Source organism: Rhinatrema bivittatum, chromosome 3 (genome assembly GCF_901001135.1).
Source record: "Rhinatrema bivittatum chromosome 3, aRhiBiv1.1, whole genome shotgun sequence".
Taxonomy (NCBI): Eukaryota; Metazoa; Chordata; class Amphibia; order Gymnophiona; family Rhinatrematidae; genus Rhinatrema; species Rhinatrema bivittatum.
The window spans coordinates 585,632,370-585,651,859 of record NC_042617.1 but is presented as its reverse complement, the minus strand read 5'-3'; the positions used below and the strand labels follow the sequence as shown (position 1 = coordinate 585,651,859).

Sequence of the window (19,490 nt, the reverse complement as noted above, 5' to 3'; positions counted from 1 at the left end):
TGGGTAGTAACCGCCGCAATAAGCAAGCTACACCCATGCTTATTTGTTTACCCAGACTATGTAATTCAGTCCTTGTTGGTTGTTGTCTGTATATAGATCCACTTTTCTTCATTCCCCTTGCCGTTGAAGCAGAGAGCTATGCTGGATATGCGTGAAGTATCGGACTTTCTCCCCTGCCGTTGAAGCAGAGAGCTATGCTGGATATGTGTGAAGTATTCTATGCTGTTAGTTCAGCTTCATTCCATTGACCATCAGTTGTTTACTTGATTTCAATCAGTTTACTTCATTGGTATTATAGCCTGGTTTGTATTGTTTTTTTATCAAATTGTAAGCAATAAATGGTCATGGGTAATAATTCCTTTCAACAGGTGTCCCACAAGGGTCTTCATTACAATTGGCTTTATTTAATATTTATTTACATCCCATTGGGATGCCTTTTTGGAAATGAAATGTTCCTTTCTTTATATAAGCCAATGATTTATAATTTTGCTTGACATAGCCTGCAGATGGTATATTACCAGTACAGAGTTTTACTGAATGTATGATAGTGACACAAACCTGGTTAAGGGACTATAAATTGGTTTTTAAAGCATTAAAACAAAAACATTATTTTATGAGTCAATTATTCATGAAGAATGATGATCAGATTACATTTGGGGATACAGTTATTCCAATAATGAGAGAAGCTAGAAATTTGGATGTAGTCTGCATTTTGGGGGTCATTTTCAAAGGAGTTACGCATGTAAATGTGACATACTATCATAGCAATTTTCAAAAGCTATTTACTCGAGTAAAGTGCACTTACTTGAGTAAATCCTATGGACAATTCAATGGCATATATTGTAGCAATTTTGAAAAGCCCACTTACTTGAGTAAAGTGTATTTACTCGAGCAAAAACCAGTTTTGCTCGAGTAAATGCTTTTTAAAATCTACCCCTTTATAAATTACAGAGGGTTCGTCTGTTGAAACCTTTATTAAGTCTCTCTGATTTTCGTACAGTTATTAAGAACATAAGAAGTTGCCATACTGGGTCAAACTGAGAGTCCATCAATCCCAGCATCCTGTTTCCAAAGGTGGCCAATCCAGGATAGAAGTACCTGGCAATTATCCAAACAGTACATAAATCCCACGCTACTAATGCCAGTAATAAGTAGGGGCTGTTCCCTAAGTCACCTTGATTAATAACAGTTTATGGACTTCTCCAAGAACTTGTCCAAACCTTTTTAAAACCCAGCTACGCTAGCCGCTTTAACCACATCTTCTGGCAGTGAATTCCAGAGCTTAACTGTGTATTGAGTTTTCTCCAGGTATAAATTGTACATCATCTATTCAACATTTCACCCCTGATGAAGATCTTTGAGGTGCAGGTCAGAAAACACTGGAATTCTGTGCAATCGGAGTTTTTAATATTGATTTTTTACTGCTCGGCTCTTTTGTCTACTCTTGTTGTACTTGAATCTGTAGCTGTGCAAACATGCTGTGTAAAAATACTTTTAATCTATATACATTAAGTGGACCATTGTTCCTATATTCCGAGTGTTCCCTTATGGAATGACCACTGCTCGCCATTCTTTCATGGAGGTTTTCTGTATACCAGCTTCTCACCGAGATCTCATAGGAGCAGAATCCAGGCTGACATAAGAGGATCCTACCGAAAGGTGGCTTGGGACATGACTGACTTGGCTTTCTGGGTGCAGATGTGTCTGCTCTTTTCTTGAGGCTGTTTACCATGTAAATGGGAGTTTTTTATTTTTGTTTTCCTTATGCATTTTTTTGGCCCCGCAGTTTCTTCTTGCTCCCTTTGGGCTACGACAGTGTTCCCCAACACCATCCCAGAGGCACACCCTAGGCAATTGGGTTTTCAGGATTGCTGCAATGAATATGCATGAGATAGTTTTGCATACCCTGGCTCTGCGATGTATGCAAATCTATCTCATGCATTTTCATTATGGATATCCTAAGAGAGTGGAAGAGGAGCCTAGTGGTTAGACCAATGGGCTGAGAACCAGGGAAGCCAGGATTCAAGTCCCACTCTGCTCCTTGTGATCTTGGGCAAGTCACTTCACCCTCCATTGCCTCAAGTACAAACAGATTATGAGCCCTCTGGGGACAGGAAAATACCTGCAGAACCTGAATGTAACTCATCTTGACCTACAGTGAGAAGGTATGAGCTAAATATACCAAATAAATAAATAAAACTGGCCCACAGCTGCTTTGTACAGCCCATCCCAGGCCTGCTGCTGATTCTTTCTACCCTAGTGGCAGCTGTTTTTTCTGACCAGAGGCTTTTCTGGCCCAGCAGCCACTGTTCTTCCCTTCCCTGACTCCAATTCTTCTGGCAGATATCAGGCACCAACATTTATTGGCCCGGGGCAACCTGGTGCCTGTTTTATTTTCAGTTCTGCTAAATATATGCATGATACAGAAGAGATGCCATTATGTTTCCATTAAATAAATTACTTTATGAGAAGGCAATGGTATTTTTAACTGCAGAAGATATACTGAGATTATTTTGCTTCTCCTTTATCCCTTTCAATTCCTATAAAGTTGGCCTGTGTAAATGTTTTGGGATAAATTTAATTAAGGAAATTTGGCAACTGATATGATTGGAAGGGGTACAGTAAGCAAATCCACAGCTATAGCGCTAAACTTTCAAAAGGGAAACTTTGATAAAATGAGAAAAATAGAAAAAAAATGAAAGGAGCAGCTACAAAGGTAAAAGATGTGCAAGAGGCATGGACATTGTTAAAAAAATACCATTCTAGAAGCACAGTCCAGATGTATTCCACACATTAAGAAAGGTGGAAAGAAGGCAAAACAATTACCAGCATGGTTAAAAGGGGAGGTGAGAGAAGCTATTTTAGCCAAAAGATCTTCATTCAAAAATTGGAAGAAGGATCCAACAGAAGAAAATAGGATAAAGCATAAACGTTGGCAAGTTAAATGTAAGACATTGATAAGACAGGCTAAGAGAGAATTTGAAAAGAAGTTGGCCATAGAGGCAAAAACTCACAGTAAAAACTTTAAAAAATATATCCAAAGCAGAAAGCCTGCGATGGAATCAGTTGGACCATTAGATGATCGAGGGGTTAAAGGGGCACTTAGAGAAGATAAAGCCATCGCAGAAAGATTAAACTATTTCTTTGCTTCGGTGTTTACTGAAGAGGATGTTGGGGAGATACCCGTTCCAGAGAAGGTTTTCATAGGTAATGATTCAGATGGACTGAACCAAATCACGGTGAACCTAGAAGATGTGGTAGGCCTGATTGACAAATTGTAGTAAATCACCCGGACCGGATGGTATACACCCCAGGGTTCTGAAGAAACTCAAAAATGAAATTTCAGATAAATGGATAAATCATCCATTGTACCTGAAGGGTGGCTAATGTAACCCCAATATTTAAGAAGGGCTCCAGGGGCAATCCGGGAAACTACAGACCAGTTAGCCTGTCGTCAGTGCCAGGAAAAATAGTGGAAAGTGTTCTAAAGATCAAAATCACAGCACATATAGAAAGACATGGTTTAATGTAACTAAGTCAGCATGGCTTTACCCAAGGCAAGTCTTGCCTCACAAATGTGCTTCATTTGAAGGGGTTAATAAACATGTGGATAAAGGTGAACCGGTAGATGTAGTATATTTGGATTTTCAGAAGGCATTTTACAAAGTTCCTCATGAGAGGCTTCTACGAAAAGTAAAAAGTCATGGGATAGGTGGCGATGTCCTTTTGTGGATTAAAAAAAGACAGGAAACAGAGTAGGATTAAACGGACAATTTTCTCAGTGGAGGGGGGTAGGCAGTGGAGTGCCTCAGGGATCTTTACTGGTAACCATGCTTTTTAATATATTTATAAATGATCTGGAAAGGAAAATGACGGGTGAGGTTATCAAATTTGCAGATGATACAAAATTACTCAGAGTAACTAAATCACAAGCGGATTGTGATAAATTGCAGGAAGACCTTGTGATGGCTCACCGTCCGTGAGGCCTCGAACGCCGCTCTTCCGTCTCCAGGTCCGAGTCGCCACCAGTTGCCCCGGTCCCTGGAGTTCGTAGGGTTCATGTAACTCCTTGAGTCTGTGCCTCTGCTGGCCCTGGTTTTGCTGGGCTTCTGGGTTCCCTTCGAGCAGGGTTGGGGGTAAGCAGTCCCCCCAATCCTCAGAGACAACACAGAGAGAGGGATAGTTCCTTCAAAGCAGTTTAATAAGTAACAACTGGCTGCATTACATGGGGTCTGTCCCCTCCCCCTCCAGCCCTCTGTTTCCCTTGCAAGCAGTGCTAGTTCAGAGCAATCATTTACCTCCTCTGCTCAGGACTATTACAAGCCCCAACACCACAGGCCCCTTTAGAGTAAAGATTATACTTCACCCCTCCACCTGGATTACTCCGTATCCATGCATGAACTGGAGGACTCCTCTATCCCTGAACCTACCTCCATCTCCTCCTCCTCTGACTCCGAAGAGCTGGCTTTTTGTGGCCAGTTCCACCAAGGGGGCACGCCCTCTTCCTCCACCTCCATGGACTGATCGGTGTCTGCCTCGTTAACGTCTATGCCTGCCACCTGTTCGCCTTCAGGCTTTCCTTCCCTGTCTGGTGGTGTTTCAGGGGATTCGTAGTTCTTCTCCTCTTCCCCTGCGCCCCCTGCTGTCTGGCTCTGGTACTCTTGTTGCTCTTATGGTAGCTTGTCAGCTCCTGCCTGCGGCCAGGCTGCGCTACATCACAGACTGCAATATTGGGCATCCAAATGGCAGAAGAAATTTAATGCAGACAAGTGCAAGGTGATGCATATAGGGAAAAATAACCCTTGCTGTAGTTACACGATGTTAGGTTCCATATTAGGAGCTACCACCCAGGAAAAAGATCTAGGCATCATAGTGGATAACACATTGAAATCGTCGGTTCAGTGTGCTGCAGCAGTCAAAAAAGCAAACAGAATGGTAGGAATTATTAGGAAGGGAATGGTTAATAAAACGGAAAATGTCATAATGCCTCTGTATCGCTCCATGGTGAGACCATACCTTGAATACTGTGTACAATTCTGGTCGCCGCATCTCAAAAAATATAATTGCGATGGAGAAGGTACAGAGAAGGGCTACCAAAATGATAAGGGGACTGGAACAACTCCCCTATGAGGAAAGATTAAAGAGGTTAGGACTTTTCAGCTTGGAGAAGAGACGACTGAGGCGGGATATGATAGAGGTGTTTAAAACCATGAGAGGTCTAGAATGGGTAAATGTGAATTGGTTATTTACTCTTTTGGAAAGGTCTAGGGGGCTCTCCATGAAGTTAGCATGGGGCACATTTAAAATAATCAGAGAAAGTTTTTTTTTCTCTCAACGCACAATTAAACTCTGGAATTTGTTGCCAGAGGATGTGGTTAGTGCAGTTAGTATAGCTGTGTTTAAAAAAGTATTGGATAAGTTCTTGGAGGAGAAGTCCATTTCCTGCTATTAATTAAGTTGACTTAGAAAATAGCCACTGCTATCATTAGCAATGGTAACATGGAATATACTTAGTTTTTGGGTACTTGCCAGGTTCTTGTGGCCTGGATTGGCCACGGTTGGAAACAGGATGCTGGGCTTGATGGGCCCTTGGTCTGACCCAGTATGGCATGTTCTTTTACTTGTTAGTTTTACAATGGATGTTGCTCTTGCTTGCCAGTTTCGGCTACTTACTCTTTTGTTTCTGTAGTCCAATCTCTTGTACCTGTTTGATGTAATTTCCACCCTCAGTTCCAATATTAATCGGTATGATGCAACTAATAATACCGGTATAAAAAAAAAGCATTAAATAAATAAATAAATAAATAAATTAAATAAATAAATGTATGTTTCTCCACCCAGCTGCAGATGTTAGAAGAGTGACTCTGCATCTATTGAAAAGGGATGAGGGCCATACATATTGTAATGAAATGGATAATGTACTATGAGACTGAGCAATTTGGAGGATCTGCCAGGCAGCCCAGACATCTAAAATACGACACATGGTGTATGCCTGTGGGGCTGGACCTGGGTGAAGAAGAAGACACCACCCGTGTCACGGTCCTGGTCTGAGAGGCAATGTCCACTGTCACTGATGTTGGGGACCCGCCCGACCCATGAAGTCGCTTCTGCAGCCAGTGAGGCCTGACCCAAGACTCTACTGCCATCGCTAGTAGGGGACACAGGCCTTTATCACTAAACTCTGTAGTAGTGTGCCAGCAGCGGAGAAGAAGAGATGGGGTGTGCGCCAGGGGGAGAAGGTGGAAGGCTGAGAGAGTGCCTGGAGGGAGGAAAAGCTGGGAGAGGTAAGGATAATGCGAACCACTGATTTTATTTGGAAAGACATTATATTAAAATCAAATAAAGTAATGCTTGGAAGGAAGGAAAGGGAGAAGTGAAAGCAAAGGAGAAAAAAAAGAAAAAAAATGTAATAGAAAGAGATAAAAATGTATGAGCCTGATTTTCAAAAGCATTTGCATGCTTCAAACTGGGTTTTACATGTGTAAATGCACTTTAAGTGGTAGATTTTAAAAACATAGGCACGCGCACATGGACACACGATTTTATAACACGTGCGCGCCGGCGCAAGCATGTTATAAAATCCGGGGTGGCACGCGCAAGGGGGGGTAGAATTTTGCAAGTTTCGAGCGGCGACGCATCGCGCCCTTCCCCAGTTCCCTCCCAGTCCGCTCCAATTAAGCAGCGGACTGGGAGGGAACTTCACTTCCACCTCCCCTAACCTCCCTTCCCCTTCCCCTCTCCGCCCCACCCCCTAACTGTTACGTACCTTCAGGGTTTTTTTGTTTTGTTTTTTAAGTTGCTGCTCCTCTGGAGCAGAAACAACTTGGGCGCGCCGGCCGACTGTCGGCGTGCGCTTCCCTGGCACAGCAGCAAATGGCTGCTGTACTGGTGCCTCCTGCTCCGCCCCTCCCCCGGACCGCCCCTTTCTTCGACCCGGCTCTTGTGCGCATAACGAGAGTAACGCGTTCGCGGCTGAGCCCCTTTTAAAACGCGCACACAAGGCCCAGCCACATGCGTGACCCCCATGTTTTACGCGTGTCGGCCATTTAAAATCAGGCTGTATGCGTGTACGAGGCTTTGGGAAATTGCTACAATATATATGCTATTGAATTGCCCATAGGTTTTACCCACATAAAGTGCGCTTAACAGGGGTAAATGGCTTTTGAACACTGACGCAATATTGAGTGACATTTACAAGTGTAACTTCTTTGAAAATTCCCCTGAAGGAGCAAAATAAGGAAAAAGGTTCCAGAACAACAAGGAAAATAACAAAAAAAAAAGCAGAGGCAAAAGATTCCTTTGCCCCTAAGTTTCCTAAATATTATTCCAGTCCCGATGTACTACACTGTGGACCTGCATGGGATGTGACATCCTTTGGGCCTGATTCATCAAGGTATTTTCCCATAGACACAGAATGGCAGAAAAGCCTTACTGAATCAGGCTCTTCCTACTTGCGAAAGCTGGCAAATAACTTTCTGCTAGAAATTTTGCCACGTCCTGAATCTGGACATTTTGAGTGGAAAGTTGGTTTTTTCAAAAAATCGGCCACCCTTCAGGCAAGAATTACGAGCTAGCTTTTTGCTTTGAAAGCAGAAGTTAAGATGAGCAGTGTGTCAAACGTTCTGGTTTCTTGCAGCAAGAAGACTTTCAATAATAATAATAATAATAATAATACCTTAATTTAAGTGCCTGCTCTGATACCTTAATTTAAGTGCCTGCTCTGATACCTTAATTTAAGTGCTATCTCCTTAAGCTCACTATGCTGATTCTCTTTATAGGCGGTATTTCTCCCCTTGCCGTCCTCCTACTCTCCCCCTCTTCCTCTCTCCCCCCCCCCCCCCCAAGTTCCTCCTTCCTCGGTATCGATCTCCTCCCTCCCACGTTAGTCCTACTTCTCAACTACCCAACCGGATCTCTCCCACTCTTTCGTTCCTCCCTTCTACACCTCCTTTTCAATTTTGAACTTCCTTCCTGGTATTCATTCCCTGGTTGCATTCAGCTACTGCTCTCCTTTTTGCTCCCCCTCCACTACCCTATTCAATTGTCTTCATTTTAACCAGTGACGAGTACACTGTTTAATTTTTATGTAAAGCCGTTAGGCATGTTCTTAATGCCCCAGGCATTTTCCTGTTTAATTGTTAAACTTAGACTTACTGTTTTTAATCGTTATATGTAAATTTAACCGTTTTATGTAAAAGCTTTGGGCAGTTATTTATTTATTTATTTATTTAACACTTTTCTATACCGACCTTCATGGTAGAGACCATATCAGATCGGTTTACATTGAATTGGGGAACTGAACCATGAACAGTAACCAAAAACAATAGGTTGAACACGAAGAACAAAGTTACATTTAACAGGGAAATTAAACTTGGAAGCATAGACTGCTGGAAGGAAGGAAAGGCTTGAGATAGCGGAGAAATTATTAGTATAATAATTATAAACCCCGGGCGATTTATATAAACCCCGGGCGATTTAGCCGTTCCATGTAAACCGGATTGATTTGTATTTCATACAGGAATTTCGGTATATAAAAATTAAAAATAAATAAATAAATGTTGATAAATCGTGGGGGGGAGAGGGATTTGACAAGCTTCAGGATCTTGAGGCCACCACCACAGACATCAGTCACTCTTCACTGCCTAGGGGGAGATGTCAGTCACGTCCCTGTTGTAATCCTTTGCGCGACTGTCATGCCATAGTTGGCGCTGAAATGAAACAGGACGGTCCATCTGGTCCTGCGGAGCAAGTCAGCCAGCAATCCTTACAGCCGGTCGGATTGTATTTCAGAGCCGTGCCTCCAGGACACTTCTGGCTTCTTTTAATCTCCTCTCCTTGTCTTCGCTTGCTTCCCCAGTGCCTCCCCACGTCAGTCAAGGTTGCCCGGGAGGATGCTCCACATGCTCCGATTACAATGGGTGCTTGTCGTGCAAGCCCCGACTGTTTTTTGTGCTTGAGAGGAACGGTATGAAGCAAGTCGGGGTCTGTCTCCCTTCCTGTCCGAGTGGATACTACGGGACGCGATCGCCAGAAAAAAACAAGTGTACAAGTAAGCGACTCTCTTCCTGTCTTACAGGTCCCATCTGAGACGTGTGCTGCAATCGTGGTCATAGCTCTGTGACCTGTGAGATTCTTGCAGCCAAAGAAAGTAGTTAGTGTCAGACAGAAATCAAGGCACCACAGCTGTATCCGTGAACCATTTATCATGTGCACCCAGGCCTTATATAGTGTTAGTTACCCCAGCCGTAGTCTTCAGAGTCAGTACAGAAAATTAAAGTACAAGGTTAAATACAAAGATTCAATGCAAATTTGATACGACTTAACATGCACTTTAAATTGCAACTGATTGCACACACACTGGGGCAGATTTTATAAAACTACGTGTGCGCGTACTTTTGTTCGCACAGCAGGCCCAAACAAAAGTATGCCGGATTTCAATAGATACGCGCGTATCCGTGCGTATCTATTGAAATCCGAGGTCGGCACGCGCCTCCGTTCCCTCCACCCCCCTCCCCTCCCTTCCCCTACCTAACCCACCCCCCCAGCCCTATCTAAACCCCCACCACCACCACCACCACCTTTGTTGCACAAGTTACGCCTGCCTGGGATTAAAAAATTAAAATGTGCGGCCAATCTGCACATTTTACACTCATAAATTAACGCCTGCCCAAGTGTACAGTATACAGAAAAGCAGAAAAATACTGTACACCCTCTGACTTAATATCCTAGCAATATTAAGTCGGAGGAACCAAAAATGTAAAATAAAATAAATAAATAAAGTGCCGGAGAACAGACGCTCAGTTTTACTGGCATCCGTTTTCCTAAGCGACCGCTGTCAGCGGGTTCAAAAACCGACGTTCATAAAATTGAGCATTGGTTTCCTGAACCTGCTGACAGAGCCACCTCTCCTGGGCCAAGAATGTGTTACGGGTGCGTAATCACACCTAGCTCCTCCTTTTAGCGCGACCCCTCATTTAAATATAGGAGAGGTGGCTGGGCGCTCATCGGGAAAGCGGGTGCTCAACACGGAGCACCCGTTCTCCCGCGTTTCTTACAGAATCGGCCTGTATGTGTTTAACTGTTGGCCCCGCCCTGGAATGCCCATGGCCCGCCCCCCCCTTTTTTTTTTTTTTACACGCACAAGTTTATTCTCGGTCACCGATATACGTGCATATGTTGCAGTTTTTAAAATACTGCACACTCGCATACATCTTGTTCTACTTTTTTATGCGCACATCTTATGAAAATTTACCTCAAATTGCACTATTTTTAGTAACATGGTTACACATGGACATAGCCTGAAGAGGCACATTGCCCAACAAAGAAGAAGAGCCATCAATCCTTTTAAGTTGAAATCTGTTTTTTATTTTAGATAACGACAGTACATAAGCACAATAGCTGGTTAACTCTTCCCAGCGCCTTTACCAAAGAAAGAAACTTTAATACAATCACTAACAACCTCGCTCCCTTCCCTAAGAAGAGTTTATACCTGAATATATTATGGAAACAATAACCGTAAGAGGTTTTTACTAATACATTAATACAGATACCTAGGATCAGAGCTGCAACCTTAATAATCATTCAGTATTGTACTCCTTGCCCTGTTGAGCAGCAAGGATTAAAAGTACTGATCCCAGGTTTTTGGGAACGTTTTCAGTTTCTTAGACACATCCGTTTTTTCCACATATTTTTCAAATCGGCAAACTCTGTGAAGAAAATTCCTCCAGTGTGTCAGCGAAAGTGGCTCCAAATCCAGCAAACATTAGAATATTGATTTCTTTCCTAGCAGGGGAACGTTCCCTACCCTAAGTCAACATAACTGTCTCTAAAGAGAGCTCCCCGCAGTCCATCAACAAGAATTCCTTTAGGTTCAGCACCAGTGACCCTATATGCAGAGTCTAATGACTTTCTCCAAAGCTCCTTTTAGTAACTGGATAAGCCCAAAATCGATGACCCAATGTCCCTTACACTTAACACTTATCAGTCAAAGACATTTTTGTACAAAAGCAAGCTTTGAGGAAAAATATAACCTAATAAAAAATTTACCCTGAGTTTCCTGTAAAAAGACACTACTAGCAACAGGTCGGATCCTTGCAAAACCTTTAGCATATTGGGAGTTGGAGAAGTCAATAAGGAATTCTCATTTCCAAGAAAGTTGCAATTTATCATGTGCTGGAGGTTTTTCTTTCCCGATGAAAGCTGAAAAAAGAGAAGAGACTGTGTGATCACCTGGATCTTCCGAGTCAGGCAAAAATTCTTAAGGTCAATATTCAAAGCCATTACGATGGATAACTCACAAGTTATTTGTCTAAATGGCAAGGTTTTGAATACACAGCCACTTATCCGACTAGATTTTAGCCAGATAAGTCACTATCCGGCTAAAATCAAGCCAGATTGAGCAGATTAGATGGGAGTGGAGGAGTAGCCTAGTGGTTAGACCAGAGGGCTATGAACCAGGAGACCAGAGTTCAAGTCCCACTCTTGTTCCTTGTGACCTTGGGCAAGTTACTTTACCCTCCATTGCCTCAGGTACAAACTTAGGCCTGGATTTAGCAAAAGAGGTGTGGTTTATGCTAATATACATTTTATCACAATTTGCACTAATTACCTATGTGAAGAGCTAAGTTAGCACAAATTGCAATAACCTTTGCAGACTTTGCAATAAGTGCCAGACCTGATGTATTTCCTGCATTCAACCACTGGGGGACCATTGTTAACGAGCAAGAGCGAGCCTAGCCATAATGTCTTCTTCCTAGATAGGTATTTGTATCCCTATGGTAGCCCACCTAGTAACTCGAGGTGAGGTTTAGGTATTAGTGTAGGGGGTTAGGGGCCACTTTGACATTCAAAGTGAGACCTACGAACAGAACAGTGCTCTCTTGTGAAGATTTGATGACCCTCGGAGTGAGGAAACTCACCCAAAGATGAGATTTGGCCAATGTTCTCTCAATCTAGCTTGATGTTACCCAGGTAGAGCTCTGGGAGCTTCAAATCTACTAAAACAGGAGATTGCAAGCCCTCTGGAGATAGGGAAATACCTGAATGTAATCCATTTTAAAGTGCAAAAAGCGGAATATAAATCTAAATAAATAAAATGGCATTCCAGGGGTATGTAGGGAAGGAGTTCATTTATCTGGCTAACTTAGCTGATTATAGTTTAAAATTGGCTAAGTCAGCTGGATAACTTTAGACCTGCTTCAAGTCTGAAATTGTCCAGCCTTTTATGGACAGATAACTGGATATATTCAAAGGGTGCTGGTGATCTGTGGGACTCACAGCCTGTGCTTATGCCTCTCTCTCTCTCTCTCTCTCCTATTCTCTTCCAGAATGCAAAGCTGACTGTGAGACCTGCTTCAATAGCAATTTCTGCACAAAGTGTAAAAGTGGCTTCTACTTGCACACTGGAAAGTGCCTTAAAACCTGCCTAGAGGGGTTTGAAAACAACAATCACACTATGGAGTGCAGCAGTATTGGTAAGCGGAATATCAAGCTGAGATTGTCAACATTTATAAAGTTGTAGGTGATATATTTTTACTGGGCTGGAAACATCCTGGGTGCCAGACTGCCCTAGTACTTACAATATGGTACCTAGCACCAGCCCAAGCTTACAGGGTCATTTATCAACTCGCTTTATGGCGTTTTCGCATGTGTTAAGCACCATAACACATGGTGCGATGCAAATTTTTTAAAGGGGAGGGATTGGGGAGGAGTCGTGGGCGGGATTTCCGCAAAAGTGGACTGGCTTTGCAAAGCCATAACGCACAATATTGCACAGTTTTAACGCTGAAAATAACTACACCTTCTTCAATTGCATTAAGCTGTGCGATCTCATGCGTTATGCCCATAACGCAATTTGCGATTTTTTCGCAAATTCCATTTTGGGCATGTTTAGGCTGAAAAGGTTCTGAAATGTGGGAGGAGAGTGGGGGAAAGGCCTGAGATGAGGAGAGGGAGAGGAGAAAAGGGAGGGGTTAGGGAGGGAGGGAGAGAGAGAGAGCCTCTGGGGGTGGCACCATAGCAGCTATTTATGCTACTATAGGAAGCCTACCTCGTAACTCGAGGTGAGGTTTAGGTAGTAGTGTAGGGGTTAGGGGCCACTTTTACATGCAGAGTGAGACGTACGAAAAGAACAGTGCTCTCTTGTGAAGATTTGATGTCCTTCGGAGTGAGGAAGCTCACAAAGATGAGATTTGTGCAGTGTTCTCTCAACCTAGCTTGATGTTACCCAGGCAGAGAGTCCATCAAGCTAGATTGAGAGAACATTGTACAAATCTCATCGCATGCGATATTTACTGCAGATTGATAAATCTAGGCCTTAGGAAAAGACATCACTGTCAGCCACTGTTAGGCCTTGCTTAAGACCAGGAAGAGACACGGTCATGGCTGACCTCTCCACCCCTTGCTGGCCACCGCATCACTCCATTGGCACTTCTTTTGACCTTGGGCAGTAATACGGCACCTCCTCTGCGGTGAGGGTTTCTGATCTAAACACGAAGCCCGTGGAGGAGGACTTAGCTACCAAGAGGACCACAAGTGCACATTGTCTCAGTCCTGGCATTAACAAAGAAGGAACAGTGCCTGAACTGCAGCAAATACATATTCAGAAAAGAAAATGTAGTCCTCTTCTGAGATGCAGATACGTCCATTAAATAAAAATACGCCAGCATACCAGAGAATATAAATAATTCTATTCCCACATTAAGCTATTTTAGTCCACATACATATGGACCTATATCAAAGTTACCCTGAAAGGACGTAGATTCTTGAAAGAGGTCTATAAGTGGAACAAAATCTTGGTTTAATGAAGGAGTAAACTTTACTTGTGATCGCAGGCGGGCAGGCATATTTCACGTTTGCTGCCAGAAGTACAGCTGCTGCCCAACTAATTCTGCCATGGCAACTCCACAGACCCACCCAGTCTGCCCAGCTTCCTTCCCTTTTGCAATGCCATAGACCTTACCCGATCCCCGACTTTCCCTTCTCTTGATTTTGGCCGCCAAGGATCCTCTGTGCTCATCCCGTATCCTCTTCAATTCTGTTTCTGCCTTGGTCTCATCATCTTCACTGAGATACTGTTCCATGCATCTACCACCCTTCCCATAAAATATTTTCCACTGTTACACCCGAGCTTCATTTCATGAAGCTCGGGTGTAACAGTGGATGTTTTACTTTGCATTGCTTATACTGCAGTTATCAGATATTTGAGTATTCAAGGTATTTGAAGTTCTCTATAATATTTCCCCCTCTGCTCTTTTAAAGGTCTACATATTTAGGTCCATGAAAGTTGCTGGACAAAATGGCAAGGGCTGCTTTCACCAACCCTCTTCATTTTTTGGTTCGCGTGCTTGCGGACTGGCTCAGTGCCCCTTGGCTTGGCACTCAAGGTTGCTCCTATTGCCCTGCCCCTTGTCAGCCCGTTTAGGTCCTTAAGCCTCATTTTATAGCACTTTTAGGGCAGGTTCATTTTGATAGGCCTTCTCCGGACTGCCTCTGGCTATATCCTTTAAAAGGTTATGGATTCAGTGCTCCAGGTGAGGTCTCAGTATTGACCCGTACAGATGCATTATCACGTCCTGCTTTCTAGGATTTTGCCTCTGCCTCTGCACCTTGGTATCCCTTTGGCACCTGGTTTCTTACTCCCGTATGCTTCTTCCTTGAATTTCTGTATTTTAAGTGCATAATTCTGTACTTCTTTGCATTAAATCTTAGCTGTCGAGCGCTCGAGCACTCCTCACGGATTCCTCTTCATTTTGTCCACTGCCTCAGGGAAAGCCACTGAGTAGCAGATCATCTTATTACCTTCTGCCAAAAAGACAAACCTTTCTTGCTAACCCCTCTGCAGTACGACTCCCAAAAAAGTCTAAAGACCAACAATCTGGTCTTTTGGAAAAAAAATAAAAAAATGTTATTACCATTCGTTCAGGGAGGTCAGGCTTGCAAAGCTGAGGGAGTAAGTGAATGCAAAAGCTGGGAGATATGCACGTGTCTCTGGCCAGTGCGTACCCGGCGGATTTTAAAAGGTGCACGGGTGCGTGCACAACTTAAAATGCCCCCCAAAAAAGGGGCAGGGGATGGGCAGAGCCTGGGTGGGACATGGGCATTTCGAATCGCAAACCTGAAATAGGCGCGCGAGTATTTGCTTGCGTAAGCGCATGCCTGGGTCCCCCACCGCGTAACTTTACCTCTGCTATGGAAGGTGTCTAGGTTTTAAAATTAAAAAGACAGGGCCAGTCAGTGGGGTTTGAAGGGACGGGACTAATAGGGTAAAAGGACGGCTACCTAGCTAGGGGGGGGTTAGGAAGTCCTAGCTTTTACCAGGGTGAACTTGGAACGACCTGGGGGAAAGGGTATTTGCGTCAGCGAGTGTCCCTAGCAATACTCCCCTCCCCCCCCCCCCCACTTACACAGTAGAGCTGTCATTTGCCCGCGCATGCGCGCATCCATATAAACTAGCGCGCGCATGTACGTGTGTACAGCCGATTTTTATCACCTGCACATATACACGCGTACCTTATAAAACAGCCGCGTCCCTTGGCGCAAGCCGGCATAACTTACTGTCTTAAAGGCTATTGTAAGAATGCACGCCTACCCATAAACGCGCGTATTGGCACAGAGCAGAGATACGCTGCAATTTTATATCCTGCGCGCACATGCGCACACATCATTTAAAATATCCCTTCCGTGCGTAATCTTAAAAAGATAGCGCGAGTAAATATCCCGCGCGTATTGCCACCGGCGCTTTAGCAGCTTTTACACGCATATGCTCACATGAGGAAAAAAAACTGTTTTTCATGTCCTTATGGGGGTGGGGGAGGGTGGAAGAGAGAGAGATATCTGCCACTGTTAGAGGGGCACTTTCAACTCAGGGTGGGTATGGTGGGGGGTGCAGTGTTACATTGGTGAGCTGCGGACCCTTGCACCCTGGCCATGGGGAAGGGAATGAAGGACTTGACAGATAAATGTAAAATCGGTTATTTACTCTCTCAAACAATAGAAGGACTAGGGAGCACTCCATGAAGTTAGCAAGCAGCTCATTTAAAACAAATCAGTGAAAATTCTTTTTCACTCAATGCACAATTAAAGTCTGGAATTCATTGCCAGAGGATGTGGTTATGGCAGTTAGTGAAATTGGGTTCAAAAAAAGGTTTGGATAAGATTCGTATGATTCAATCTCACCCTGAGCTGAAAGTTCCCGTCTTACAGTGGTAGATATATATATAGTTTCATATTGTCTCTCACTCGCTCTCTCTTCCCGCGTAGTCTTGAAAACCCCTTAAAACGTGAGATCTGTAGACGTGCTCCTCATCAGGACTAGCAGTAAAGTTACCCGGGTAAGACACTGATGTCTGCCATGCTCAGCTTTTCTAAAATCCGGCTCTTGCCCCGCCCCTTCCCGCCCCCTTGTTCTGTGCACGCATACTTCGCGGCTTCTTAAACTTGGCGTTGCTCGTGCGTGGCCCACAGACGGGTATGGGGGCTGTTCGTGTGTGCGCGCAACGCTTTTAAAATCTGCCTGTATGTAACAAGAACAATATAAGTGGGCGTATTATTTGTTTGCATATTTCAGGGTCAGAGTCGGGGGGGTGGAGGAAGATCAGGTTAGATGGGATGGGCAAGTGGGGGCTGTGCCTTATTTCTTATTAGCCTATTGAACATAAGAACCTGCCAGGCTGGGTCAGACCAAGGGTCCATCAAGCCCAGCATCCTGTTTCCAACAGAGGCCAAAAACCAGGCCACAAGAACCTGGCAATTACCCAAACACTAAGAAGAACCCAGGCTACTGATGCAATTAATAGCAGTGGCTATTCCCTAAGTAAACTTGATTAATAGCCATTAATGGGAGCTACGACGCTGTAAAAATGAAGCCAATGTATTACTATGCACTATATGATGTATTTTAATGGATGTTTGTTGGAACTGTTTTTATTTTATTTTAGGATACCAGTAATATATTATGAATTTATCTTTTTTTTTTTTGGTGATATTTTAATTTGTTCTACACCAACTTGGATGTACCTAATTTCGCTTTGAAAAGTAGTGTAGAGTATTTAAATTTAAAAGTCCCGTCTGCTACCCGGAACGTCTACATAACCAGACCACAAAAGCAAAGTACGTATACCGCCCCCATCAGAAAAAAAATCCCGAGCTACAAAAAGAAATATTATTCAGATGCTCGCTTTAAATGTTCTCGCTCAAACGTGTGGTAGAAGAAGTGCGTGTGGGGGGGAAAGAACTGCACCAAAGCAGAGATGTGCAGGCTCAAGGGTGGAGCAGATCCTGAACACGTGGGTCCCTGACGTCTCATCCCTTGCTTTTATGACCCCTGTTTCTGTTGAGCTGGACTGTTTCTGGTAGCAAGGTGGTAAACGTGCTGTTCTTTCCTAGCGCACGGTGTCTGCAGGCAGTCCATCCACCCCCTTGAAGAGGCCCAGTCTGCGGTCACATCTTCATGTGACCGAGAAGCCTCGCGTCCGACTTGGTACAGGCATATGGGGAATGGGCAAAGGTAACGTGCTTACCTGTTTTTTTTTTTTTTTCTCTTTCTTTGCAGTGCACTGCACGGTCGGCGACTGGAGTCCCTGGAGCCCCTGCGCAAAAAAGGGGAAAACCTGTGGCTTCAAACGAGGGAATGAAACGAGAATCCGAGAAGCCGTCCAGTCCCCTTCAGCGCACGGCAACCCATGCCCGCCTCTAAACGAGACGAGGAAGTGCATAGTGCAAAAGAAGAAATGTCAGAAGAGAGAAAAAGGTTTCTTCCTTTCTTTTTACAACTACCGGGCAACAGGGATGAATGTTCCAGTAACTACCACAGTCATTTGTCATCTGGCTGCTTGAAAAAAAAAAGAGATGCAGCCCTTTTGCTCTCAGGTGGTGTGAGGCCGGTTTCCCAGGGTTCTTAAACACGAAAACAGCAGCCAAATGACAAATGAAATTTAATTTCCGATACTAAATTAGCAGGGTATAAAAGCATGACTACAAGTTTGCTGATGAGGGTGTGTGTACTGTCTACAAAATCCATAATGAATATGCACGAGAGATTTTGCCCATTCATCGCAGCAATCCTGAAAACCCGAACGGCTAGGTGGGGGCTCCAGGAGAGGGTTGGGAAACACTGCGGCGAGGCGGAAGAGGAGCGTGAGCAAAGTCGAGAAGTCTGTATCCTCTGCCCGAAACGATTCCGGGCAAGACCCACGGCACTCACGAACACACGTCAACATGGCAGTTCAAAAATAAATTCTGAGATTTTAGGGAAAAAAAGTTACCCTTCTTTAACTAATCACATGGTATTCAGTATAATTCTGGGAGATTTCCTTTGTCCTATAAAATTGGCGAGGAGGCTGTGAAACTTTGAGAATGTCTCAGAAGGAATGTTATAAAACAAAGTCATGCTGAAAGACAGAGTAATCAAGACAAAATATTCATTTTTAATATGTGGTCTCTTTCCCTTGTCCTCATGGATAGGGGGCTGGAGTGGGGGGCTGCCGAGCCTTGTCACAATTTATTACATGCCTTGGCTACAGCCCTCGGTCCATTCCAAACAGGGGGAAAGCTTTGCTTCAGGGCCTTTTACTCTCTTCAGACGGCAACTGAGGCAGGAAATAAATTGGGTAGGCGTAGATGGATCCTTATGTGCTAGCACATTCTCCGTTTTTCTAATGGTGAAGGATGACAATAAAAGTTGCCTTTGTGTAAACACCATCAGTGATGATATTAAACAGCAACGCCAAACGTTCGTAAATTTGACAGTCGAGAGTTGGCAACCCGAAGTGGAAGTCTGGACAGAATGGAGAAACAGCTCACTAACCCCTTTTCTTTGAGTCAGTTGAGCCTCAGCAGCAACACAACAGAACCAATATTGTTAGGGCTCTTCCTGTAACCACTTGCAAGGAAGAGGAAAGAGACTGCTCTCTCTTTCTGGTGTCCAACTCCGACACAACAATACCTTCCAGAACTCTCTAGGGGGGTCACTAGATTCTTTGTTGGAATGATCCATTGTAGCACCTCCTAGTGGGGAGTTCCATGGACAATGGATCAGTCCATCTAACCACAGTGCACAGGCACATCCTTTACAGGGGGCATGGAGTACTGTAAAGATCCAGTGGGTCCTGAAAAATAAAATGTATTCTCCCCACCCTACCATACTGATCCCATCATGCAAAGTTTTCTTGATCTCTTGACTTGTAAACAAGTATATCGTTAAAAAAAAATAATAATAATAATAAAATTCCAAAAACTATTGGTTCCATGCTTCTTGCTTGGAGAAGTATAGTGGTATCCACCTATTTTTATAGCACTATTGGATGTATACAGCTCTGTACGATGCTAACAAGTATTCTCTCTTTATGAAATCCCTCACGCGCTACTTTAAATTGAGACAGACAGACAGGCTGGAGTGGCTTCCTGAGTTTTAAGGGGCAATTTTCAAATAATCCACATGGTTACAAAATATGCCGATACTTTTATTGCACAAACTTTATAAGCTACCCAAA

At 43.8% G+C, this 19,490-nt stretch overlaps 1 protein-coding gene across 2 annotated transcripts in view; it reads left to right on the top strand.

Moving 5' to 3' along the window:
• The window catches only part of RSPO3 (R-spondin 3), a 162,997-nt gene extending 143,814 nt beyond the window's left edge, over positions 1-19,183 (top strand). Inside the window, exons 2-4 of one of the 2 annotated variants that reach the window (XM_029596679.1) lie at positions 8,858-9,049; positions 12,327-12,473; positions 17,552-19,183. In XM_029596679.1, coding sequence (XP_029452539.1) covers positions 8,968-9,049; positions 12,327-12,473; positions 17,552-17,835 — 513 coding nt within the window. In that variant the 5' untranslated portion in view covers positions 8,858-8,967 and the 3' untranslated portion in view covers positions 17,836-19,183. The remainder of the gene's footprint in view (positions 1-8,857; positions 9,050-12,326; positions 12,474-17,551) is intronic. The other variant, XM_029596678.1, reaches the window with a different exon arrangement.
• The last annotated feature ends 307 nt before the right edge of the window (positions 19,184-19,490 follow it).